The sequence below is a fragment of the Lacerta agilis genome, chromosome Z, assembly GCF_009819535.1.
Source record: "Lacerta agilis isolate rLacAgi1 chromosome Z, rLacAgi1.pri, whole genome shotgun sequence".
NCBI lineage: Eukaryota > Metazoa > Chordata > Lepidosauria > Squamata > Lacertidae > Lacerta > Lacerta agilis.
In genome coordinates this window covers 46983274-47009703 of record NC_046331.1, presented here as the reverse complement: position 1 = coordinate 47009703, position 26430 = coordinate 46983274, and the positions used below count along the sequence as shown (strand labels likewise).

Sequence of the window (26430 nt, the reverse complement as noted above, 5' to 3'; positions counted from 1 at the left end):
AGCAGATAACAAGCAGGTTAAAAATTATAGACCAATTTCCCTTTTAAATAATGATTATAAATTATTTACCGGAATTATGGCAAATCGGCTAAAAAAATTATTGGGTGATAAGATAAACAGGGACCAGGCGGGCTTTCTACCAAATAGGTATATGTATAGTAATATGAGGAACGTCATTGATATTTTGGAATACTTGAGTGTAAAGAGAGAGAAAAAAGCGGCCCTTCTGCTCCTGGACGCAGAAAAAGCCTTTGACAAAGTTTCATGGCCATTCCTCAAAAGCGCAGTAAGATCATTAGGATTTGGCAAAAATTTCTTAAATGCAGTGGAAGCAATATATAATAATAATAATAATAATTTATTATTTATACCCCGCCCATCAGAGAGCGAAACTTATAATAAATAGTGAGATAACGGGAGAAATAGATATAAAAAGAGGTACCAGACAGGGCTGCCCTTTATCCCCACTACTTTTTATATTGTGTTTGGAATTTCTATTGGAAAATATGAGAAATGATGATAAAATTAAAGGCATCAGGAACGGAAGAGATGTTCATAAAATCAAAGCATTCGCTGATGATGTTATTATTATGGTAGAAGACCCAATAGTAAGTATTAAGCAGAGTACAGAGAGAGTGGAAGAATATGGGAGCCTGGCAGGCCTTAGTTTAAATAAGAACAAAACCAATATCTTGACTAAAAACCTGACGAAGGAAGAAATTGAGGGACTACAAAAGGAAGTAGGACTGAAAGTGGTAAGTAAAGTATCTGGGAATATGGATCACCAATAATACAAATAATTTGTTTAAAGATAATTATATTAAGGTATGGAAAGAAATAAAGAAGGAGTTGGAGACCTGGAATAGATTAAACTTATCCCTTTTAGGTAGAATCGCAACTATTAAGATGAATATTCTTCCAAAAATGTTGTTCCTCTTCCAAATGATACCAATACTGGGAACATCTACAACCATCTTTAAGCAATGGAAGAAGGATGTCATAAAATTCGTGTGGAATTATAAGCCTGCAAGAATTAAATATAAATTACTGATTGACACTAAGGACAGAGGTGGTTTGGCATTACCCGATTTAAAACTTTATCATGATGCGGCAGGTTTTTTATGGCTAAAAGAATGGTTATTACTAGAAAATCATGAATTACTGGATCTTGAGGGGTTTGAAAACAAATTTGGCTGGCATGCCTACCTGGTGGAAAATAAATTAAAAGCACATAAATCATATTATCAAAAAGTCTCTATTGAAAATTTGGGGAAAACACCAAAGATTATTGGAACCTAAAACACCTAAATGGATCTCTCCAATCGAAATAATTACAGTTAAAAAAATAAACTCCAATGCAAACTGGGGCAAATATAAAGATCTGATAGAACAAAAAGACGGAAAATTAAAAATAAAGGAGTATAATGATATTAAACATTTCTTAACGGGTTGGATCCAATACCATCAAATAAATAGTAAATTTAACCAAGACAGGACACAAAAAGGGTTTCTAAACGAACCTTCTTTATTAGAAATACACCTGTTACAAAGCAGAAATAAATTAATATCAAATATGTATAATATATTACTGGAATGGGAGGTTAAAGATGAGATGGTGAAAGAAACTATGATTAAGTGGGTGAGAGAATTGGGTAAGACAATTGATTTGGAAAAATGGGAAAGACTCTGGAAATAAGCATGGAAGTTTACAGCAGCAGAGGGGATTAAGGAAAACATGATTAAGATGTTCTACAGGTGGTATATGACTCCAAGTAAAATACACAAGATGTACAAAACAAAAAGCAACCTTTGCTGGAAATGTCAAAAGGAAGAGGGGACCTTCTTACACATGTGGTGGCATTGCGGGGTGATTCAAAATTTTTGGAGCCAGGTTTTAGAAGAAATTTTAAAAAATGATGAAATATAACATAAAGAAAAAGCCGGAATTATTTTTGCTCGGAATTTTGGATGGGGAAATAAATAAACAAGATGAGAAACTTTTTCATTACGCCACGGCAGTGGCGAGAATGTTGATCACCCAGTATTGGAAAAAGAAAGAAGTACCAGCAATTAAGGATTGGCAAGAAAAATTATTTAATTATATAGACCTGGCTAAATTAACTGATAAAATCAGAGGAAGTAGTGACCAAAAATTCCAACAAGATTGGGGGAAATTTGGAGACTACCTGAAAAAGCAATGCCCCACTGTGAAATGCTGGCTCCATTTCTAAGCACTCTGTATTGGGAGCTAAAAGTTAGCAAGGAAAATACAAGAAAATAAAATAGAAGTATTACACAAGAGTACCAAAGTAGTAAACTAGAAGAGACAGACTGACAACCTAGGATGAAGACAAGTGGAAGCTGTAAGGGAAGGGGAAGTAACAGATAGTAGAAATAGACAAGTATGGACAGAAGAAAGGAAGAAAGAAGTATTACTAAAGGTTAGTAGAATTGATTTATATGAATATGGAATTGGATGTTATGTTTTGCTTTGTATTATTTACAACTGAATTATTGGGAATATAGGAAGGCATTAATTGAATACATTTTGTGGTTTTTTAGGAAGAATTTAACATGTAATCTTTTAACATTGCTATTCTTTGCTTATCTTTTTTTTTATTCAATGTTCTTTTTTCTTTTGTATAGATGTAATAAATTAAATAAATAAATAAATTTAAAAAATAGTAATAATAATAATAATAATAATAATAATAATAATAATAATAATAATAATACTTATAGCCCACCCATCTGGCTAGGTTTTCCCAGCCACTCTGGGTGGCTGCCAATCAAATATTAAAAACACAACATAGGGGTTAGGGATATATATATCTAACAGATTTAAGTAGTCAAAACAAAATTAAAAATTAAAAAACTCCTTCCAGTAGCAGGCGTGTTGGTCTGCCATCAAAATAAACCAAAACCATTCTTTAAAAAGATAGTTCTAAAGACTCTTCTTAAAAATCTAAAAACTCCCTTAAAAGAATCAAGTCTTCCAAAAAGACTTAATAAAGTCTTTCAAAGAATCCTTCCAAAAGAATTTTAAAAATAAAAAGCAGTGCCTTAGAGGCCAACTGAGTAGTTTTAGGTACACACACACACACACACACACACACACACACACACACAAAATGACAAGTTCAAAAAATGAAAGGGTGTCATGTTGTGGCAGAGGGAAGTCACGGAAACAAAGTGAGAGAGGAAACGGGGATTTTTATCAATGTCATAATTGACACTAGATTCTGCATAACAATTAAATGAAATGAAAATGAAAATGAAAAATAATAAGAAGAGTAAATCTCTTGGACTATATTACATGTCAAATAGCAGGGTGGGGTTGGCAAAAAGCTTGTGTGCTCTTCCAGGTCAAAAATCCCATGTCAACCAGAAAGCCGGGAAACAGTTCGCAACTCCGCTTTCCGCAAGCAATGATGCCTGAATGTTCGTTTGACAATGAAAAGGAAACCAAACCATTATTGCAGAATATTCTGCTACCAGAGATTCGGTGGGAACCCTCTGTTTCCACTTTTAAATACCCGCTGAAAACTCCTCTGTTCCAACAGACAATGAAGTATACAGTACCTATTTCTGCAATAGCTACCTGATTTGATTATTTATATGGTTCTTACAGTCTGCCTTTCTTAAGAGCTCTTAACTACCTACCTGTTATGAAAAAATAAATACCGTATTTCCCCGTCTATAAGACGTCCCCATGCATAAGAAGCCCCCTATTGGGGGGAATCAGATTGAAGAAAACGGGGGGGGGTGTTAGATGGATCCGTGTATAAGACGCCATCTCATTTTTTACATTATTTTTAAGGGCGGGAACCAAGTCTTATACACAGGGAAATACGGTAATTTTGATCAAGCTAGAACAGGCATTGGCAAACTCGGCCCTCCAGATGTTTTGGGAATACAAATCCCATGATCCCTAGCTAACAGGACCAAGGGTCAGGGATGATGGGAATTGTAGTCCCAAAACAGCTGGAGGGCCAAGTTGGGTCATGCCAGGTGGAAGGGTACTGCCTAGCCCTCCAGCTGTTTTTGGCCTACAACTCCCATCCTCCCTAGCTCACAGCGGTCAGGGAGGATGGGAGTTGTGCTCCCCAAACATTTGGAGGGCTGAGTTTGCATTTGCCAGATCTAGAAAAACAAAAGACTCGAGTACTTTTGACTTTGTGCGCTCAGAGCCAGTGGGGTGTAGTGGTTAAGAGCGGTGGACTCGTAATCTGGTGAACTGGGTTTGCGTCCCCGCTCCTCCACATGCAGCTGCTGGGTGACCTTGGGCCTCTCCCACTTCTCTGAAGTCTCTCAGCCCCACTCACCTCACAGAGGAAGGGAAAAGGAGCTGCTTTGAGACTCCTTAGGGTAGTGATAAGCTCTTCTTCTCGTTTACCAAAGATGTGGCACTCCCGCAGTGGCACTTGTCATTCGCAATGGCAGCGCCTGTCAGACTCACCGGCGGCATTTGTCATTCTCTGCGGTGCCGTGTGTGTGAAATTAACTAAATGGGCTGGTCTTTGCACCCTGGCGGCACAGATACGAAGGGCTAAACTAACTTTTGTCCAGAAAGTGGGGGGGATGAGTGTTCAGATCCCTGGGCTCTCACTTGTGGGGTGCTGTAGGGCTCTGTCCTCTCCCCCATGCTTTTTAATATCTATATGAAGCCTCTGGGAGAGATCATCAGGGGGGTTGGGCTGGGGGGTCATCAATATGCGGGTGATACCCAACTCTAACTCTCTTTTAAATCAGAACCAGTGAGGACAGTGAAGATCCTGTGTGAGTGCCTGGAGGCGGTTGGAGGATAGATGGTGGCTAACGGGTTGAGAGTTGAATCCTGACAAGGCAGAAGTCCTGTTCTTGGGGGACAGGGTACAGGCTGGTATGGAGGACTCCCTGATCCTGAATGGGGTAACTGTTCCCCTGAAGGACCAGGTGCACAGCCTGGGGGTCATTTTGGACTCACAGCTGTCCATGGAGGCGCAGGTCCATTCTGTGTCCAGGACAGCTCCATCTGGGATGCTGGATGAGTCCCTCCCTGCCTGTGGACCGTCTTGCCAGAGTGGTGCATGCTCTGGTTATCTCCCGCTTGGACTACTGCAATGTGCTCTATGTGGAGCTCCCTTTGAAGGTGACTCAATTAATCCAGAATGTGGCAGCCAAACTGGGGACTGGGAGCAGCCACCGAGACCACACAACACCGGTCCTGAGAGACCTGCCTTGGCTCCCAGTACATTTCTGAGCACAATTCAAAGAGCTGGTGCTGACCTTGAAAGCCCTCAACGGCCTCAGTCCAGTAGACCTGAAGGAGGGCCTTCACCTCGGATGCCGGGTTACCTCTCCCCAGGGCCTTCTGGCAGTTCCCTCCCTGCGAGAAGCTAGGTTACAGGAAACCAGGCAGAGGGCCTTTTTGGTAGTGGCGCCCGCCCTGTGGAACGCCCTCCCAGCAGATGTCAAGGAAATAAGCAACTATCTGACTTTTATTTTAAAAGACATCTGAAGGCAGCCTGTTTAGGGAAGTTTTTAAATATTTAATGCTGCATTGTTTTTAACACTCAATTTGGAGCCACCCACAGTGGCTGGGGTAACACAGCCAGATGGGCAGGGTATAAATAAAATATTATTATTATTATTATTATTATTATTATTAGGCACTGGGCGGGTCTTTGCACCCCGGTGGCTTGTATGCTCAAGACAGCCCTGGTTTTGTGCGCAATGTTACAAATGAATTCATGTTACGTAAGTATTTCGAGACCAACTAAGTTTGTTCTTGGTATGAGCTTTCGTGTGCATGCAAACTAAGTCAAGAACAAACTTAGTTGGTCTCTAAGGTACTGGAAGGAATTTTTTAAATTTTGTTTCAACTACGGCAGACCAACACGGCTACCTACCTGTAAGTATTTCAGTAAGAGAAATCTTCTGTAAGCCTGCCGGCCGCTCCATGACAAGGCTCCATAGTCTAGGGGGGCGAGAAGCAAAGGGGTGCAAGGCAGCCAAGAGGAGTCTTACCTGCCACGATGGGTTTCTGGCAGCCCTTGCAGTGGGGGGCCTGATCCATGGTGCACTTGTTACACCACACTTTGTTGTGCTCCTTCAGCATGAAGGGTTCGTTGACCAGAGACGCAGAGCACTTGAAGCAGCGGAAGCAGTTTTCGTGCCAGTAGCGGTTCTTGAAATGCAGCTCCTGGAGGGAGGGAGGAGGGGAAGGCAGCAGAATTGAGGTTGAATCCTGACAAGACAGAAATCCTGTTGTGGGGGGCAGGGGGGACTCCCTGGTCTTGATCGATCGATCGATCGATCGATTGATCCAGCCAGCCAGCCAGCCAGCCCTCTATCTATCTATCTATCTATCTATCTATCTATCTATCTATCAACTATCTATCTATCTCTGTCTATCTGACAGCCTTAGCTTATTGAGTTTCGGCTCCAGTTTCTCTGTACGTTTCCCCTCCTCCACCCAATGATTTTCACTGTTTCCTATTTAAAGGCAAGAGTGTGTAACTACAGAAACCTGAACACTCTCCAGAAATTGGACTTTGCTTCCCAGGCCCTTTTAAATTTGGGCCTGGATCAAGCAAGATCTGAGGTCTGTTACGGAAATTACGAGGGGCGGGGCATTTAAGCAAAGTCTCCTCCTGAGTAAACTCATTGGGGTACGTAGTGATGCCGTTAAGCGAACCCATCAGGGAAATGCATTGGTCTCTGCAGCCTCTGCAGGATGAGCTCAGCTCAGCAAAAGCTCACTCCATTACCCACAAAAACTCCTACTGAGGTAACAATGGAATCGAAACCTCTCGCTAGATACATTGCAACAAGAGTCAACCTAGACTGCTTCCGAATTGAATTAAACAATAGAATAAGCCTCAAATGTTTGGAAATTCGTATAAAATCGATACTTTCATGGACTCTCTTCATTCCAAAGCCATTTTCTAACTCTGGTCAAGGACCCACAAACGCTTGGCTCCTCCATAATCCAGCAAGCGAGAGATCACATTTACAGGAGGGGACCCAGAGAGATAATCTCTGAGCAAATGCTTTCCTCCGGACTTTGCTGTGTGACAGACTATGCAGACTAACAAGAGCCCATCGTTCTCTCCCAGTGGGTGCTCAAGATGGTCCTTCCAACACTTGACACCCATTCACATGTTGCCCGGAATCATTACCCTTTTGTTAATCTTTTTTTACCACTATGTTAATCATTTATAACCCTCCCCTTTCCACCCCTTTTCTGACGTTTTACCTATGTAATAGTGATGTATGAATGATGTGTAATGAACTGTATTCTGGGAGAACGAGGGAACTTTTAAAAGTTCTTGCAACCCCTTTCCCGTGGTTCAATCTTGGCTTGAAACCTGTTGCGCAATAAACTTTGGTCAAGCTCTTTGCTCCGGTTGGTGGTTTTGCCTAACTGGCCAGGTGGCTGAGTAGCCTTGCACCTAGATTTCCGTAACAGGTCAGACAAAGAATTATGGATTCCGAGAGACAGCAGGACTGCCTGAGGCCCCCTGATTTTATAATTGCAGAAAACGAGATATATGTTGCTGCCCTGGCAGCATACCTCTATTTTATCAAATCCAGAAACACAAGAAGGGCCTTTACTCTTGCCTGAAGTACGCCGTTGCCCTCGCCGGTTCTGGAAGGATCTTTTGGTCAAGTCCCATATGACTAGAGACTTTGCGCCTGCACACTAGGAGAAATAGGAAGCCCCGAACACTTATTTTTTAGATGCCCCTTTTATGACGAGGTATGCAGAGACACCACTACCCCCTATTGGAGAGGCTTGCTGACCTTCCAGATAAGCCTAAACTAAATCCTCTCCTCTTAGGCAAAGATCAAAAGATGACCTGGGTGGTCAGCAGATTCTGCACGCAGATTTGCGGGCACGGTCTATCTTCCCAGAACAAACTAGTCTGCGGGGAAAATAGACGAAGTGAGCCCCCAGGGTGACAGGGTCAATCTGTATGGTATCTCAAATTTTAAACTTTTAGGTTCTCATGTGTTTAGGCGTTTAAATTAGTTTTAAGTCTTAAGCTGTTTGCTGTATATTGTTTTAAATGCATATTTTACTTTTGTGAAAGCTGTCCTAGATGTGCCTCTCAAGCTGGTTTATAACCGTAATAAACGAATGAATGACAAACCGGCCAGTAAGTTTTGCATGTTCATGTTTTTTAGCAGGGCTCTCCAACGCTGCCATCTATTGGTTCTTATCTGGCAGTTCCCAGTCCAAATTTTCCCATCACTTCTCTTTATTGGGGGTGGGGGGGAAATAACAGTCACGAGGAGGCCATGTTATATTCAGGCATGTCCCAGCTCCCAAGAGACTGTGATCTACTCCCAGTATAAAAACAAACAAACTCGCAGTGATCTACCCGTTGTCATTGGAGGAAGGGGGAGCGTGCCTGGGATGGGTAGATTGCCCAGAGTTGTTGAGGGTTTTTTTAGCCCCCCCCCCTCGTAAATTTGTGTACATGATAAGGATCTGGTGATCTACCGGTTGGACATCCCTGCCTGAGTGAGAAGCCAACCACTGTGCATTCAACGGGGGGGGGGGTGCCCTCTGCTCATGCTAGTGCAAGTTAGGAAGAAATATGTAAAAGATAATCATAATCAAATTCATAATGAAAAAATAAATATGTAAAAATATATATTTATTTCCAGCACAGTTGAAATCAGTTAGAAAATTAGCAGCTTAGAGACCAACTCAGTTTGTTCTGGGTAGAGGCTTTTGTGTGCAGGCACACTCCTTCAGATACCTTTTTTATTTTATTTTTATTTTCCCCCATCAGGTGGATATTTTAGTTCCAAAAAGGTTTGCTGCAGATCTCTTAGGGGAGCAATGGATTGTTTGGTACATTTCGGGTGGTAGCCGGAAGCATGTAGATATGTTTGCTGGCCGTGTGGTTTCCGGCCTCAGGTGGTGTCTATGTGCCTATCCTGTGTTTTTATAGTAGTGTCCAGAAAATGCATTTATTGCAAAGATTGGTTCCTTGTTAGGTTGATGGTGGGGTGAAAGCTATTCCGTTGAATCTCCAGTGGAAGGTGCCCAGGGTCTGCTGACCATGTGTCCAGAATCCAAAGGCTATTCATCACCAAATAAGGATTTGTTGAAAGTTTTTCACGTGTGCTGTTTTGCGACGACAATCCCCATCATCCCTGACCACTGGTCCTGCTAGCTAGGGATGTTGGGAGTTGTAGTCCCAAAACAGCTTGAGGGCCAAGTTTGCCTATGCCTGTATTAAACAATGGGTCCTCTCCTGCCTCCCTCAACATCCCTACACTTCTTTAGGGGGGGGGGAAGCGTGGAGTGGAAATATCCGTTCGGCAAACAAGCAGACTGTTAAAATAACTACCGTATATACTCGAGTATAAGTCGACCCAAATAAGCCGAGGCACCTAATTTCCTTACAAAAATGTGGGAAAGCTTATTGACTCAAGTATAAGCCGGTTCACCTTTGCCACTGTGGTAGAGGAGGAACGAGCAGCCCAAAGCAGCCCTTTGGGCTGCTCCTTCCTCTTCCTCCTTTGCTGCTGTTGAGCTCACCCCATCGCAGGGTTTCGAACCGCCATTCTTCTGATCAGCAAGCCCTAGGGCTCTGTGGTTTAACCCACAGCGCAATGTTCCCTTGTGTTATACAGAGTAGGATGGGATCCTGTCCTGTTTAAGCAGGAGCCAGGGAAAGTGAGCACCTGTGGGGTTTTAATACTTCCTTAACTGATAGGCTTTCTGCCTTCTGGGGTCTAAAATTTGCATTTATGTGAGCAGTTCAGGAATGGAACAAGCTGCCTGGGGAGAGTAAAGAACCGCCGTTCTTGCACACTTCTTAAGGAATGGTTGACTTGAGTATAAGCCGAGGGCAGCTTTTAAAGCACAAAAAGTGTGCTGGAAAACTAGGCTTATACTCAAGTAAATACGGTACCTTGGAATCGGCCCCGATGGGCTTCTTGCACTCGGCGCAGGTGTTGGCACAGAACTTCTCAAAGCATTTGATGCAACAATGGCGCCCTTCCTTCTGCACATACTTCTTCCCGTGCAAGTTGTCTCGGCAATAGTGGCAGTCAAAGCGCTCCGACATGGTGCCCACTGTGTAGCTGGTAGGCCCTGTAATAATAATAATAATAATAATAATAATAATAATAATAATAATAATTTATTTAGGGCAAAGGAGATGGCGAAGCACATGTTTGGGCCACGACCAACGGGAAAAGCACCTGCAGCTTGGAACATGGTGTTGGACAGGCATAGGCAACCTTCGGACCTCCAGATGTTTTGAGACTACAATTCCCATCATCCCTGACCACTGGTCCTGCTAGCTAGGGATCATGGGAGTTGTAGGCCAAAAACATCTAGAGGGCCGAAGGTTGCCGATGCCTGTCTTAGGGAGTCAAGCTTGTGAGTTCAACATTTGCCTTGTCTTAGCAACTCAGGATGTAAGACATGCTGATAAACAGTTCTGGGAAGGGGCCCTCCTTGGGGCTCCTTTGTAGCTCTTTGTTCACAGAATCGGCCATCCTCACCATACCTTCCCTAAGAAGAAAACTCATTCCCACACATGGGTGCACCTTTAGCCGTCCGGATCTTATCGTAATGCGTAACAGGAAACAAAGGTCAGCTAGTAGTAGTAGTAGTAATAATAATAATAATAATAATAATAATAATAATAATAATAATTTATTACTTATACCCTGCCTATCGGGCTGGGTTTCCCCAGGCACTCTGGGTGGCTTCCGACAAAGATTAAAAATACTTTGAAAGAACAGTCATTCAAAACTTCCCTTTAAATGTCTTCTAAAAGTTGGATAGTTGTTTTATTTCCTTGACATCTGCTGGGAGGGTGTTCCACAGGGCGGGCACCACCACCGAGAAGGCCCGCTGCCTGGTTCCTAGTAGCTTCACTTCTTGCAGGGAGGGAACCGCCAGAAGGCCCTCAAATGTAACGGACCAACCCTGTGCCTGGGTGTGAGCAGGTGCCCAGCACTCGAAGAGTTAACACCCACTCTAGATGACTGGCAGCACAATCGCAGAGGCGGGTCTTTTCCACCTTTTAAAAGGGGAGAATGGCAGTTGGGGCGGTTGGTGTGGGTTGTGGGTCAGGGAGTGAGGGTGAGAGGGAGAGCGGGTTGGAGGTTAGGCTTAGGTTAGGAAAGGAAAACGTTTATTCCTGTTTAAAGTTGTATCCAAGCTTATGTACCTAAATGAAGAACATTGTAACCGCAATCTACCTTAACTTCCTTTATATATAAGTTACCTCAATAAACATATTTTTGTTGTTCAACGTTTGTGGACTCGGGCAGTGCGTCAGTACCTCTAGAGGTGTGGTTGAGGGGATAAGCACTAGAGGTTTCCTTGAGGAAAAGGGGACGGGTGGCTTATTTACCTAACACACAGAGGACTGGGCAGGGAAGCCAAAGGTGCCACGCAGTTGCCAGAAAGGAAAGGGCAAGCTGCAGCAGTTTGGGAACCCAGGGCGGGAGAATCCCAAGGTGGCAGGAGTTTCACTTTAAGAACGTGGAGAACTGAGGGTACCCCTAGGACATCTCTCATAATATCATTTTGGGGATTCATTTTAGTCGTCGGTGAACCCTAGGGAGAGACACAGTCAGGGGAAACTTTTTACAATTGTGAGGGCTCTTGTTGGGACACTGAAAGGGCTCGTCACAGCGGGCACCACCACCGAGAAGGCCCTCTGCCTGGTTCCTAGTAGCTTCACTTCTTGCAGGGAGGGAACCGCCAGAAGGCCCTCAGGAGAGGGAACCCGGTGTCTGGGGTGGAGACGCTCCTTCAGGTCTACTGGGCAGAGGTGTTTAGGGATTTCAAGGTCAGCACAAACACTTTAAACTGTGCCCGGAAACGTCCTGGGAGCCAACACACGTCTTTCAGGACCGGTGTTATATGGCCTCGATCAGACTTGCTTTAAATCCTTTATTTTACAGAAAGGTCCAACCTTGCTGGCCTCCTCTTAATATTGACAACCAGAGGAAAGTTTCCTCTGCTGGGCCGTTTAGGGCTTTCGGGGTCAGCACCCACACTTTATTTTGTGCCTGGAAACATCCTGGGAGCCAATGTAGGTCACCTTCCAAGGTAGCTCCATGTAGAGTGTGTGGCAGTAGTCCAAGCGGGAGATAACCAGAGCATGCGCCACTCTGGCAAGTTGGCGGGCAGGGAGGGTCCCATTCAGCGTACCAGATAGAGCTGCCCTGGACACAGAACGGACTTGTGCCTCCTTAGGTCCAAAATGACCCCCAGGCTGCACAGCTGGTCCTTCAGGGGCACAGTTGCCCCGCTCAGGACCAGGGAGTCCCTCACACCCATCCAACCCCGTCCCCCCAAAAGAATACTTTTGTCTTGTCAGGTTTCAAGAAGTTGATGTTGAAGAATCGTGACTTCGACACTGGCGATCTTTGCTTCTTCCAGTACACTGGCATTGGTTCACTTGTGTATTCCCAAAATTTTTTGGAGACCCCATTGATGGAATCTTTTGAGGAGTTGGAGATGGCGTTGATAAGTGGTCCATGTCTCACGAGCAGACAGTCATGTTGGTAGTATCATAGCAAATTTGAGTTTCCCTGCAAATGTCCCGGTCCTCAAACACTCTGCCCTTCAATCGGGAGAAAGCTGCCATCAATGTCTGCCCTTGTGGAAAGAGAACTGCCCAGGTAGGAAAAGTGATTGACATTTCCCAGGGTTACACAGAACAATAAACACACAACTGGGTGATTCTCAACAAGGAGACCATCACAGCAGAGACCAGGAAACCAAAGTTTAAAAAAACCAGCCAGGAGGACCTCCCGGACACAGGAAAAGATATTTGAAACCCCACATTCTGAAAGACTGCGTTTGAGATCCAGCAGGGGGCCTGGGAAGCTGCCTGGAATCAAGCCTTCTCTCCTCCAAAACAAGGGGAAAGGCTTGAACTATCCAAACTATGCTGCTCCAAGGCCAGCTATATGCGGCTGCGTAAAGCAAACAGTTTTGTTTGTCCATGGACTTTTCCATCTCTTTCTAAGAAGTCCTGGTTGTTCAGGATCCCAAAAATCCATTGTCAAGGTACCATACTTTTCCATGTGTAAGACTAGGTTTTGTTTTTTTTACTTAAAAAAAAAAGTTTAAAAGGGGGGCCCCGTTTTCTTAATTTTGAGTCCCCCAAAATTGGGGGCGTCTAATACACCAGGGTGTGTTATACATGGAAAAATACGACAATTGGGTGTTCTTTATGGTCTTTTTAGAATGGAGGTCACGCATAATAGCCAATAGCCTAGCTCACAGGTGTCAAACACAAGGCCTGTGGGCTGAATCCGGCCCGCCAGACCTCGTCATGTGGCCCGTGTAGCCGCCGGCGGCCGCCAGCCTTCACCTTTTATTCTCACTTTTTTTTTTTTTACACAAGAAAGCCGCCTCTTCAGCGCATGCGCGGCACCCTCAAAAGCCCTGCACACTAATTTCTCCCAGGCGGGGCGTAACCCACAATGCCCAGAAAAGAGAGCCGGGGCAAAGCTGCCTCATCGCCACCCACAGCCAGCAGCAGCAGGAGCCACCAGATCCTCCTCGCCTTGCAAGGCGTCCCGAAAAACACCTCGGGAGGCGCGCGGAGGAAGCTGGGGGACAGACATGGGGAGAGAGGAGGAGTGGGGCGAAGCAGCAGTCCTGCGCGCTCGGCCCCTTCCAGGCCTGCACGGGGGAGATCGGAGGGGAGGAGGCGGCGTTTCCCTTTGCCACTGCCGCTTTTCTGGTCCGAGGCAAGAGCTGCCTGCCGCCCCGGACACCTCCCACGTGCGGCAGCAGCTTGGAGCCGCCGCCGCCGCCGCGGCTCCATTGTAAATCCAGCAGCGTGGGAGGTGATTCCGCGCCAGAGGCTCAGCGCCAAGGCGCACAGAGCGAGGCGAGGAGGAGGAAGGAGGAGGAAGGAGAAGGGGGGAGGAGGAGGGGGAAGGGGACCAAGGCGCTCACAGGGATGGACGCGTGGACGCAGAGAGCCACTCCGACGGACAGGCGCCATTTGATGCCCGACACGCACTCGCCTCTCGCCCAGAAGAAGAGGAAGGCGGCGGCACCGCCGCCAGCGAGGCTACGAAGGCCCCGGGGTCCATGCCCCACGATCACGCCCCCCGGGACGCCTGTGAAGGAATCCGGCAGCCCTTCGAGGTCGCGGCGAGGACGGAGTGGGTGCAAAAGTAAGCGGGGAGCGGAGGGGGGAGACATGGGGAGCAAGCTGCCCCGAGGCCGCGGGCGCCACCCCAGGGTTGCATGGTGCGCGGGGGTGGGTGAGGGTCGTCTGCCTCCGTTCTCGTCTCTCCCCCCAAACTCTGCTCCCGCATCTATTCAGTGAATTGCCTGCTTAGGAGGCAGTGGTGAAAACGTATATTGAACGGACCGGGGGCGCGGGGGAGAGAGAAGAGGTGCTGGGACTCAAGGCTTTCACAAAGGCACACCTCCTCACGTGTTCCGTGGATTCTGCACAAGCTCAGAGACATGGCTTCTGCCTGTAATTTTTCTGCCCCTGTTCGCGGGCTAAGTATTGCCGTTCGTGTCCATCAGAAAGGATCTTGCCCAGCAGCACCCCCCGCCCTCAAATCTCTTACGTATTTCAAATTATGCCCTTCGGTATTTTTAGGTTGTGTTGTACCATTCTGAATGCACCTAACCAGGGTTTGGACTTTGAGTATCTGGGGAGGGGCAGGCAGGGCGAATCGTGGAGCTAAATGTCTTTGGTAGGTGGGGAAAGTGTCTCCTAGGCTCTTCAAAAAGGACTTGGAAGCCTTTCTGGTCAGCTGGGGAGAGCAGAATGTCCCCATAAACTCCCAGTCCGAAATCCTCCTTCCAGAAGAGTATTGGCAGGAAGCATGATGTGGGAGGAGGGCAATGAAGTTTTGAGCTAGCAATGCCTTCCCCCACCCTAGCTCCCTTACACACATACCCCCAACCACTCACATTTCCACATTCCAGCACTTCCCAGGGAAAAGACACACATAAAAGTGCCCCAGTGCCTTTCATTTTGACCAAGACGGGGCAAGGAGTGAGTGTCTGCGGAGTGTGGGTGGGTGTGCTTTAGGGGAGACAAAGAGCATGTGTTTGTGTGTGGCCTGTTCCTAGTTTGCAGAGAAGATCCAAGTAATGTGAGTTTGTTTGAAATGTCCTTGGTTTTAGTGCAGGCAGAAGGTCCCATTGCAGCAAAAAACAGTATTAATTGAATGCAGTGACAATAATTTATGATAATAAAGAGTGGACACATAGTCCTACAGATACAACCGGCCCTTTGAGGGTGACCAAACTGCTGATGCGGCCCCCGATGAATTTGAATTTGACACCCCTGGACTGCTTTGCTTCTCCATATATTGTCTCCCTGCTTATTTAACTTATATGCAGAATTCATCATGCGAAAGGCTGGGCTGGATGAATCCCAAACCGGAATTAAGATTGCCGGAAGAAATATCAACAACCTCAGATATGTTGATGACACAACCTTGATGGCAGAAAGTGAGGAGGAATTAAAGAACCTTTTAATGAGGGTGAAAGAGGAGAGCGCAAAATATGGTCTGAATCTCAACATAAAAAAAAAAAACACCAAAGATCATGGCCACTGATCCCATCACCTCCTGGCAAATAGAAGGGGAAGAAATGGAGGCAGTGAGAGATTTCACTTTCTTGGGCTCCATGATCACTGCAGATGGTGACAGCAGTCACGAAATTAAAAGACGCCTGCTTCTTGGGAGGAAAGCAATGACAAACCTAGACAGCATCTTCAAAAGCAGAGACATCACCTTGCCGACAAAGGTCCGTATAGTTAAAGCTATGGTTTTCCGAGTAGTGATGTATGGAAGTGAGAGCTGGACCATAAAGAAGACTGATCACTGAAGAATTGGTGCTTTTGAATTATGGTGCTGGAGGAGACTCTTGAGAGTCCCATGGACTGCAAAAAGATCAAACCTATCCTTCCTTAAAGAAATCAACCCTGAGTGCTCACTAGGACAGATCCTGAAGCTGAGGCTCCAATCCTTTGGCCACCTCATGAGAAGAGAAGACTCCCTGGGAAAGACCCTGATGTTGGGAAAGATGGAGGGCACAAGGAGAAGGGGACGACAGAGGATGAGATGGTTGGACAGCGTTCTCGAAGCAACTAGCATGAGTCTGACCAAACTGCGGGAGGCAGTGGAAGACAGGAGTGCCTGGCGTGCTCTGGTCACGAAGAGTCGGACACGATTAAACAACAACAAATTTTCTCCTACTGATAGGAAACCCACTTAAGGACTCTAGACAGGCTCTTGGGTACCCCATAAGGGAAAAAGGAGCAGTGGTTTTTTTAATAACATAACATGACCCAGCAGCTCTTTGCAGAGCAGAACAGCCTGTTTTGCTTCCTAATCCACAAAGGAACAAATTGCTTCAATGTCTGGGGCGCTGTCTCCCCTCCAACTTGCCAAAAGTTCCAGCTATGTTAACCTTGACCTGTCTCCCATTCATCAAGCCGGCTGCTACCTCATCCATCAAGGGACAGGACACAGGAGGCAGGCAAACTCCCAGGGTTTCCCCAGCTGTTCATATTCTTGGCCAAAATTGCTTTGGACATTGATCTTCTTTCAAACAGCATCAGATCCTAGATTCAGATGTTTTGGAACTCAAAGTTCAACAACAGATTGACAAAGCCAGACTGATCACCAGAGAGAACTGGCTGCGAGACAGACCCCAAAGAGGAAACAACAGAATGCCACTAGCGATCACATACAGCTCCCAAGTTAAAACAGTTCAACGCCTCATCAGAGATTTGCAACCTTCCTAGATGGCGACGGTTCCCTTTCCCAAGCTCTGGGAGGAAGACCTTTCCTCGCCTACCGACAGCCACCCAATCTTAAAGAACTCCACGCCCACAATCGTGCAGCAACCAGACTTAATACGGACATGGGTACCAGACCCAACAACATCCAACATCCCATCTCAGGCCTATTGAATGGCACATCTTCGAACGTTGTGTATTCCATCAAATGCCACCACGCCCTTTGGCTCTCTGTGTTGGACCAACAGGCCAAACCCTGCGTCAAAGGATAAATGGACATCAGTCCAACATTGGGAATTGCAAGGCAGAGAAGCCAGGAGAACGCTTCCATCTCCTGGGACATTCAATACAGGATCTCCAAGCGGCTGTCTTATTACAAAAGAATTTCAGAAATAGACTTGAAAGAGAAGTGGCTGAATTGCAGCTTATCACTCAGCTGAAAACTATGACGAGACCTGAATAGAGATATTGGATTCTTGTCTCATTGCATATGCTAAAGCTATTTTTGGTTATCTGCATACCATCCCTTGCTTTTTCCTGCAGGACTAATTGCAGTCATTCACACTCGTCAACAGGTTAACCATACCCATTGAGTCCTACTACCCTTCAGAGAAACACCCCACCCCACCCTCCCTCTATATATCAGGGTCTGGGGACTCCCCTCCCAGTATATATAAGGGTCTGGGGACTGATCTGAAGAAGTCTGCCTGACCATGACAGCCAAGTATTATTATTATTGAATACAAGTATTAAGAAGATGTCAATCATGGAGGCACAGGTCTGTAATCCATTTTTACAGAAAGGCTCAGCCTTGCTGGCATCCTCTCAATATGGACAAGCAGAGGAAGGTTTCCTTTTGGGAACCATAAAATCACCTGCCTCCTACTACCCTTCGGAGAAAACCCCGCCCCACCCTCCCACTATATATAAGGGTCTGGGGACTTCTGTTTCCATGTGTTATAAGATGTGGGGCAAATATTTAGGGCAACACACATGAGGTTCTTTTCCCTCAATGGTTCAAAGTCCCCCCCCCTTTGGTCATTCAACAGCCAGGGAGCCCACAGCAACCTCCTGCCTTTTACAAGCTAAACTTGGGGTTCCTTACTGGACACTTGCAATGGACAGTGCAATGCCAAATCGGGACCTTGGAAACAAAAGGTGGGAAATGAATAAATGCCTTTGCATTCTCTTGTTCACAGGTCATCTCCAATAAGGATCGCCATGGCAGAGGTGCGGCTGCGTTTGTGAATTATAGTACAGTACAGAAGTAGGTGCAGGACCTTTTCTGGGCGCCCTCCGAAAGACCAGGTCTGCAGATAGAATTCAAGGGAAAGAAACCCAGATGATGCTTCTCTGGGCAAACTCTGATGGATTTGGGTCTGTGGGTAAGAGTTAGGAAATGAAAAGGGAGCGAGAAAGTTTAATTTGAAAGAGGGAAAAAGAATGTTTTATAATTTTGGTTGCTGTGGTTTAAAGAGCCCACTACCCATGTTTCCTGCTTATACTCACTTCCGCATGCACTGTTCCTGGCAATCCCAGGATCTCTTGACTGGTTCTTTAAGGCCGGCCTGATCGAACTTTGCTTCTTCTGGTTAGCCCCGCTGGAACTCCAGTTATTTCCCAATCCTGGGATTGCTGGAGGACTGGTGGCTCCTCCTGGCAAAATGGCCTGGTGCGCGCTGGATCACCAGTCCTTCCTCGCCCCCAGAATCTGGGCAGCCTAAGGTCCCTTCGTGCGTCACCATCTGTTGTAAACAAAACCTGCCCTTATTCCCTTGTGGGGGGCGCAAGTGCCCTTATAGAGTCCTTTGTAGGTTCTCCATCAGTAGGAGAAAATAACAGAGGCCAACCAGAGAATATTGAGAAATAAAGCAGCTAGGAAGCCTGATCTTTATTAAAGCCGTTGCAACAGGAGAGCAAAGGAGGACCTAGAACAAAGGCGTGCCTGCCCTTATATAGACATTTTGAAATTCCCTGCCCTGGAGCTCAAGACCACCCCCAGAAACATGCATACATCACAGAAGGGGTGTAGCTCAAGATCACCCCCCAGACACATCATACCTACATCATAGAAAAGGCAGTCTACAACAGAAATCTGAGTGCTTTATCTCCTGTCTGCCAGGTTATCTGATAATGCCTTATCTTTTGCCTTTCCTGGTGTCTGGCCATTCCTTTGAGATGGTAATCACTTAATTGCTGAGACAATGGAAAGGTTTCTTTCACCTCCTCCCTCCTTGCAGAGAAACACTTGGTCAGCTTGGGGGTCCAAATGGTTTTAGGACTGTCTTTCTGTGCTGCCTCAGACATGTGGCCTATACATTCATGTACGTGTTTGCTCGGTACACTTATGAACATTTATTATATATCTAAGACCTTAAAATTCTTAAAACACATGTATCTGAAGAAGTGTGCCTGCACACGAAAGCTTCGACCCAGAACAAACCGAGCTGGTCTCTAAGGTGCGACTGGACCATTTTTAAAATTTTTATATTTATTTCAAACAGCGTTAGATCAGGACAGAGACCCAGATCTGACGCAGGGGCTGCCAGACTGCCATTCCTGTCTGAAGCTCTCACAGCTACAGGGTCACGGCCAGAAGCTCAGAACAAGAGAAATAAGCAAGCAGGGGGCCAAGATGTGTTCATGGCTAACTTATTTCTGCAATGTTCTCTCTGGCACGCACCCCACCCACCCACCCACCCTCCAATCTAAATATAGGCACATGACCCCATTATTTCCTGAGTCGCTTGCCCTTTCAATCAGTTACCCAGAACTTGGTCCGGCTATATGCCAAGTATTTTGAGTCGTGGCAACGGTTTGTGGAGCACATTCAACAAACGGGAGGGAGGGGGAACTGGTAAGCAAAGAGCTTTTTGTGGGGTGGGCTAATGTCTCTGGAAAGACACTAAATGATTTCTGCAGCCTCTGTCCGTCTGTCAGCAGGCAAAGTGGGATTGAAGCATGAACAGTGCAGGAACACAGTTAGGGCGAATGAGCACCAAAGTGCTTATGGAAGACAGAGACAAGGGGCTAAGCTGTGAGCCCACCCAAGCAAATGTTGAAAGAAAATTCTTTTAACCCGCTGTATCCCAGAATACAGTTCACACAGCATCAACGATACATCATTACTACACCACTAAAACCATCAGAAAGGGGAGGGTTACACAAGATTAGCATAGGAAAATATGTCTTAAGTACCCACCACCCAAAAGGGATGCGGGTGGTGCTGTGGGTTAAACCACAGAGCCTAGGGCTTGCTGATCAGAAGGTCGGCGGTTTGAATCCCTGCGACAGGGTGAGCTCCTGTTGCTCGCTCCCTGCTCCTGCCAATCTAGCAGTTCGAAAGCACGTCAAAGTGCAAGTAGATAAATAGGTACCGCTCCGGCGGGAAGGTAAACGGCGTTTCTGTGCGCTGCTCTGGTTCGCCAGAAGTGGCTTTGTCATGCTGGCCACATGACCCGGAAGCTGTACGCCAGCTCCCTCGGCCAGTAACGCAAGATGAGCGCCGCAACCCCAGAGTCGGACACGGCTGGACCTAATGGTCAGGGGTCCCTTTACCTTTACCCACCACCCAAAAGTACAACAGAACTTCCTTTGCATGTCTGGAGCCTGAGGCAAGTCTGGTGATGAGCCCAGCAACTGTCACTTCTGGGCATTTCCTGAGGTAGGAGGTGGGTCTTCACATTTGGGGAGGTGGCAGGGGAAAGAGTCCTTTTTCCAAGGGCAAAATAGCATTGGAATGGAGGAAATTGGCAAAGTTTTTTTAAAAAAATAAAGCTAAAACAAAATATAAAATCAAAAAATCCTTCCAGTGGCACCTTAGAGACCAACTAGTTTTGTTCTTGGTATGAGCCTTCGTGTGCATGCGCACTTCTTCAGATTTTTAAAGCTAGGTATCTTCCCTGAGTGTGAAGTCAAAAGGATACATTCAGACATAATATTTGTAACATTTAACAACTTTAAAGATGTGCCCCCCGTCATTTCTGTAACAGAAGTTAACACCCTTTCCCTCGCCCTCTGCCTCAGTCTACCTGATCTGTAATATGGACCCAATAACATCACCCTAGGAAGCTGCTGGGTACCAGGTCAGGATATTTGTCCACCTCAGAAAGGCAGCAGGTTTTTTTTTGGGGGGGGGGTTGATTCACCTGCGACCTCAGTTGTTTTTAAGTGGTGGTCCCAGGGGTCTAGCTTGGAGCTTTCCTGCATGTGAAGTTTCTAACGCAATTTTTTTCTGTACCACCCTGTGTCCCAATCGCATCGTTGTGCCTAGAGGCCAATATCCCTTCGGTAGAATTACAGATCTGGCGCAGGACATTTAACTTCTGACTTCGCCTAAACTCAAATCCCTCCCAGTCTAATATCCCTAGTGCTGCAAGATTGTCCCAAGAGCGCCTAGACTCAAATGGTCTGTCCAAAACTTCTCTCTTCGGGTTTTAGTAAAGCAAACAGTTTAATTTCTCTACACCTAAATTATATAAATGATCACTGCAGATGGTGACAGCAGCCATGAAATTAGAAGACGCCTGCTTCTTGGAAGAAAAGCAATGACAAACCTAGACAGCATCTTAAAAAGCAGAGACATCATCTTGCCGACGAAGGTCCGTATAGTTAAAGCTATGGTTTTCCCAGTAGTGAGAGCTGGACCGTAAAGAAGGCTGCCAAAATGGTTTTACGTTATTTCATATTTTCTTCCAAAGGAATGTGGATTCTGGGCCTCTGATAACAAGTAGGTGACTATGGACAGATACTTAAATCTACAGGATGGATTGTGTTTTAGCTCTTGTTATTTTATTTTTCTTGTTTATTTATTTAATGAAATTTATTTTAAAAAACCTGCAAAGTGGTTTACCAAAACAAAAAACAAAAAAAACACCACAGCAGTAAAATCAAGAAAAATTTACAATCCTACTTTAAATCAATCAGTTTTAAACACATTCAACGCCGAGGGCACAATGCAGAGCGCCATCCGTAAAATCAAATTGAAGAAGTGCATATGATGTGGCTTTCGCTTTATTAAGGAGATATTGGAGTTGGGCTTTCCATCTCATATTTTGGATTTTTGAGACTAGTTCCACCATCAAGCTTCCATGTGTATTGTTTCCGACTTCTAGAAAAGAACATTATTTTAGATTTGGAATAGTTTATGGATAGGTGGTTGGATCGACAGTAAGAAGCAAATATCTTCAGGAAGGGCAGATCCTGAAGTTGAGGGTCCAGTACTTCGGCCACCTCATGAGAAGAGAAGACTCCTTAGAAAAGACCCTGATGTTGGGAAAGATGGAGGGCACAAGGAGAAGGAGACAACAGAGGATGAGATGGTTGGACAGTGTTCTCGAAGCTACTAACATGAGTTTGGCCAAACTACGAGAGGCAGTGAAGGATAGGCGTGCCTGGCGTGCTCTGGTCCATGGGGTCACGAAGAGTCGGACACGACTGAACGACTGAACAACAATCTTCAATGCTCTGTTTAATCCTACTCGAGAGTAGGAAAGAATTACTGCATCATCTGCATACAATAGCAATGGGCACCGGTAGTCTGCCAGGCGAGGGGCGTGAATATTGATTTGTGACTCCTCTAAGGGCTTCCTCGTGTCACTTATATACAGGTTAAAAAGCAATCCTACTTTAAAAACATACAAAAGCTAAAATATTAAGATTAAAATTACGTCAACTTCCTAAACGTCTAGGCATGCTTGCCTGAAAAACAATGCTTTTAGCAGGTGCCTGAAAAGAGTCTAGCAAAAGAGTGCTTTGTTACAAAAAGCGGGGAGTTTCTGTCATAGTAAACAATGCAGTACAGATATTATGTCGAGCCAGAGGCATAGCGAGCCGCTTTGCCGCCCGGGGCGGCAAACCTGAAGGCACCCCTCCCCGGGGGGACGGTGCGCCGCTCCCTAGCGCGTGCCCCCTGACGTCATGACGCATGCATCGTGACATCACGACGCGTGCGCAGCCTCCTGGGTGGACTGTGCATGTGTGGACACGCACAGTCCACCCAAGATGGCGGGCACGATCGGCCTGTGCCCCTTCCATGCGGTGTGGCAACCTTTAAGGCTGCAGCACACAAACGTGCTGTTCGCGCGTTGCAGCCTTTTAAAAGTTGCCGCGCTGCCGGTGTTGATTGCAGGGGTGGGGCCTGCCCCCAGAGTGTCACCCCCCCGGGCGGTACCCGGGGCAGCCCGCCCCCCGCCCCCTTGCTCCGCCCCTGTGTGGAACCTGTAGTAGTGCTTGAAATTACAGAAGGGGCGGGTTTTATTTATTGTGATTTCACCATGCTCTGTATTATCTGAAAAGGGAAACATTTATTTAAAAAAACAGGACTGCACAGCAGCAATTCTAGTCTCATCATGCTCAGTGGGACTTATCCCTGAGCCGACGGTGCATAAGATGGGCTGCAATCCTATGCACCCCTTGCATTCAACTTGTACCTAAAACTCTGCACAAGGCTGCACCAGAGAATTGTAGAGTCGGAAGGGACCCCTGAGGGTCATCTAGCCAACCCCCTTGGGAAATGCAGGAATCTCAACTAGACCATCCCTGACCGATGGCCATCCGTCTTCTGTTTTCCCCCTCAGCCAAGACACACAACAACAGAGATTGGAGGGGGGCGGAGGGAAGCCCAGCGGAGGGTAGGGCAGTAGGGCGGTTCATTAAAAACTTTTTTTTTATTGCCTGCTCCAAAGGTCTTATCTTACTATGCTATGACTATCTCTGAAATTTCATGCATATCAGTTAATATCTTGACCCTGCTCCGCTGAATTGACATTTTAGCCTTCACAACATAGGAAAACGGCCATTTCATAAAAATAAAAATTTATGAAACACCCTGCTGCCCACCACTTAGCACCTTCCCTGGAAGGAATATCATCACACGGAGCGTCCCCTTATTTACCAGAAAGCCCCCCCCCCCCTCGTGAAGCTCAAAGGAAGAACTTCCAGCACATTGAAATCCTGTCGAAAGAGCAAGCCAGCAACACAATGACCAGAAACAAATACAATATGAAACTTTATGGACGGATTCAAAACATCAAAACTAACAAATTGAAGTCTCTGAAAGTCCTTAAATGAATCCCGATGCCAGACTTTACCTGGCAGAGAACCAAGCTGTGAAGCTTTTTATAATCAGCAAATGTCCAATTCTGATGTCCAACTCTGAACAGTGTTTCCGGATAACAACTACTATTTCGTTGACTTCTTCATCAGCAAATTAGTTCAACACTCGTTAGTAGAAAGAGCAAGCCAGCCAGCCCGAACTCTTGCCCAAAGCACAAAAGACAACAAAATGCCATATATATATTTGGGGCGCAGAAGAGGGTTACCTGCGTGCCTGTGATAAGCCATCCTTCAGTGAGGATCAATTCCCAAGCAGCCCTACTTTAGGAGCTTGGCTGATAAGAACTTGTCCTGGTTTGCGAGTTCAGGGAGGCTATTAATATGGGGGCGGGGGCCACAAGGAGATCTCCACACCCCTTTGCCCGGGACTGGTGGCCCTCATCCCATGGAAAACATCTTACCATTTTAGGTGATCTCAGGGGAGAAGAATAGGGCATCGCCAACAGGGTATAAATACCTGCCCAGCTACTTCAGTCTCCGAACATGTCCAAAACGCTGAGTAGCCCCTGCAGGAATCTGAGCCCTCTCGGTGGGGGTGCATAATTTCGGGAAGTTTTGAACCGCTGTCTTTTTAATCTTTTGTTGCAAGCAGCTCAGAGAGGCTGGGGAGAGCCAGCCGGATGGGCAAGGCAGAAATGATTTATTATTATTATTATTATTATTATTATTATTATTATTATTATTATTATGGTTCAGGCTGAGCATCATCAGGCAACTTCACTGCTAAGCTTCTGTGAGTCCTCTGTGAATGAGTGGAGCTGGCTGTGTTATATTGTGATATTAAACATTAGTAGAGCAGGCTTCTTCAACCTCGGCCCTCCAGCTGTTTTGAGACTACAATTCCCATCATCCCTGACCACTGGTCCTGCTAGCTAGGGATCATGGGAGTTGTAGGCCAAAAACATCTGGAGGGCTGAGTTTGAGGAAGCCTGATGTAGGGCATTTTGAATGCTGTTTAAATACTGTTTTATTAACAGGATGGGACTCTTTCTGAGAGTCCTGCTTCCAACAACTGTAACCTGTATAAACTAACTGTATAAACTAACTCAGGGGTCAGCAAACTTTGTCAACATGGGGCTGGTCCACTGTCCCTCAGACCTTGTGGGGGGCTGGACTAGATTTTGGAAAAATAATGAACAAATTCCTATGCCCCACAAATAACCCAGAGATGCATCTATATATATAAAATCCTTCAAGCTGCATGTTTGTTTGTTTTCGCCTTTTTCCGTAACCGCTTGACCAATTGGCTTCAAATTCGGACACAACATGCCTTGGCCATATGGAAAGGATCTTAGGTACCTAGATTGTAAAGATATCACACCTTTCCCAGGTATATCCGTGAATTTGTGCAAAAAGCACCCTCCAGTGGACGTTAAATAGCACAGCACATAACAGCCATTGCCGATCCCTCCCCCCCCCCGACATCACTGCCACCATCCAATCAACAGGCACACCGCCCGCAAAAGGCAGCCCGCCTGCAAATTCAGAGTTTGGCCTTGGTGGCTTTTAGATGCCGCCTGCAGCAGCTATAGAGAGAAGCCGCGCCATAGCCGCGCCACCCGGAAACATCCCGTCCGCCTTTTGGGAGGGCGTACGGATCAGTAGGAAAGCTAAGCCGCCCGCTAACACCGAGATAGCCTGCTGATAGAAGCGGCAGGTACACAGCGAAGCAACGGCACAGTCAGGCCGGCTGCAAACGTCCCGCCCACCATTTCCGGGTTTGGGCGGCCTAACCTGATACTGTACAAACAAATATACTGCCCTCCAATGCACATCAACAACATCAAACCAAGACATACAAACAATTTAAAAAAAGGAATCAGAAAATGCAACAATACTAATAACGTGTTATATACACAAAAACAATAACGAGCAAGAAAAGAAACCAAAACAACCTCAACGTCAGCGCAAAGACCTATGGCAAGACATCACTTTCTCTTTTATACTAAAAACAAAACAAAATAAAAAAATGCTTCCACTAGCACCTTAAAGGTAAAGGGACCCCCGACCATCAGGTCCAGTCGTGTCCGACTCTGGGGTTGCGGCGCTCATCTCGCTCTATAGGCCAAGGGAGCCGGCGTTTGTCCACAGACAGCTTCCGGGTCATGTGGCCAGCATGACAAAGCCGCTTCTGGCGAACCAGAGCAGTGCACGGAAACGCCGTTTACCTTCCCGCTGGAGCGGTCCCTATTTATCTACTTGCACTTTGATGTGCTTTCGCACTGCTAGGTGGGCAGGAGCTGGGAGCGAGCAACGGGAGCTCACCCCGTGGCAGGGATTCGAACCGCCGACCTTCTGATCAGCAAGCCCTAGACTCTGTGGTTTAACCCACAGTGCCACCTGGAAGAAGTGTATCTGAAGAAGTGTGCATGCACATGAAAGCTCATACCAAGAACAAACTTAGTTGGTCTCTAAGGTGCTACTGGAAGGAATTTTATTTATTTATTTTGTTTTGACTATGGCAGACCAACACGGCTACCTACCTGTAACTACATCTTCCTTTCCCATTACACTAAATCAGCCACAGCAACACATTCTACTCATGTAA

General features: G+C 46.1%; 1 protein-coding gene across 2 annotated transcripts in view; it reads right to left on the bottom strand.

Annotated features, from left to right (window-relative positions):
• The window catches only part of FHL1 (four and a half LIM domains 1), a 35489-nt gene extending 11316 nt beyond the window's left edge, over positions 1-24173 (bottom strand). Inside the window, exons 1-3 of one of the 2 annotated variants that reach the window (XM_033137640.1) lie at positions 24089-24173; positions 9918-10099; positions 6010-6184 (exon numbers count right to left, since the gene is read on the bottom strand). In XM_033137640.1, coding sequence (XP_032993531.1) covers positions 6010-6184; positions 9918-10099; positions 24089-24110 — 379 coding nt within the window. In that variant the 5' untranslated portion in view covers positions 24111-24173. The remainder of the gene's footprint in view (positions 1-6009; positions 6185-9917; positions 10100-24088) is intronic. The other variant, XM_033137641.1, reaches the window with a different exon arrangement.
• Between the last annotated feature and the right edge of the window lie 2257 nt (positions 24174-26430).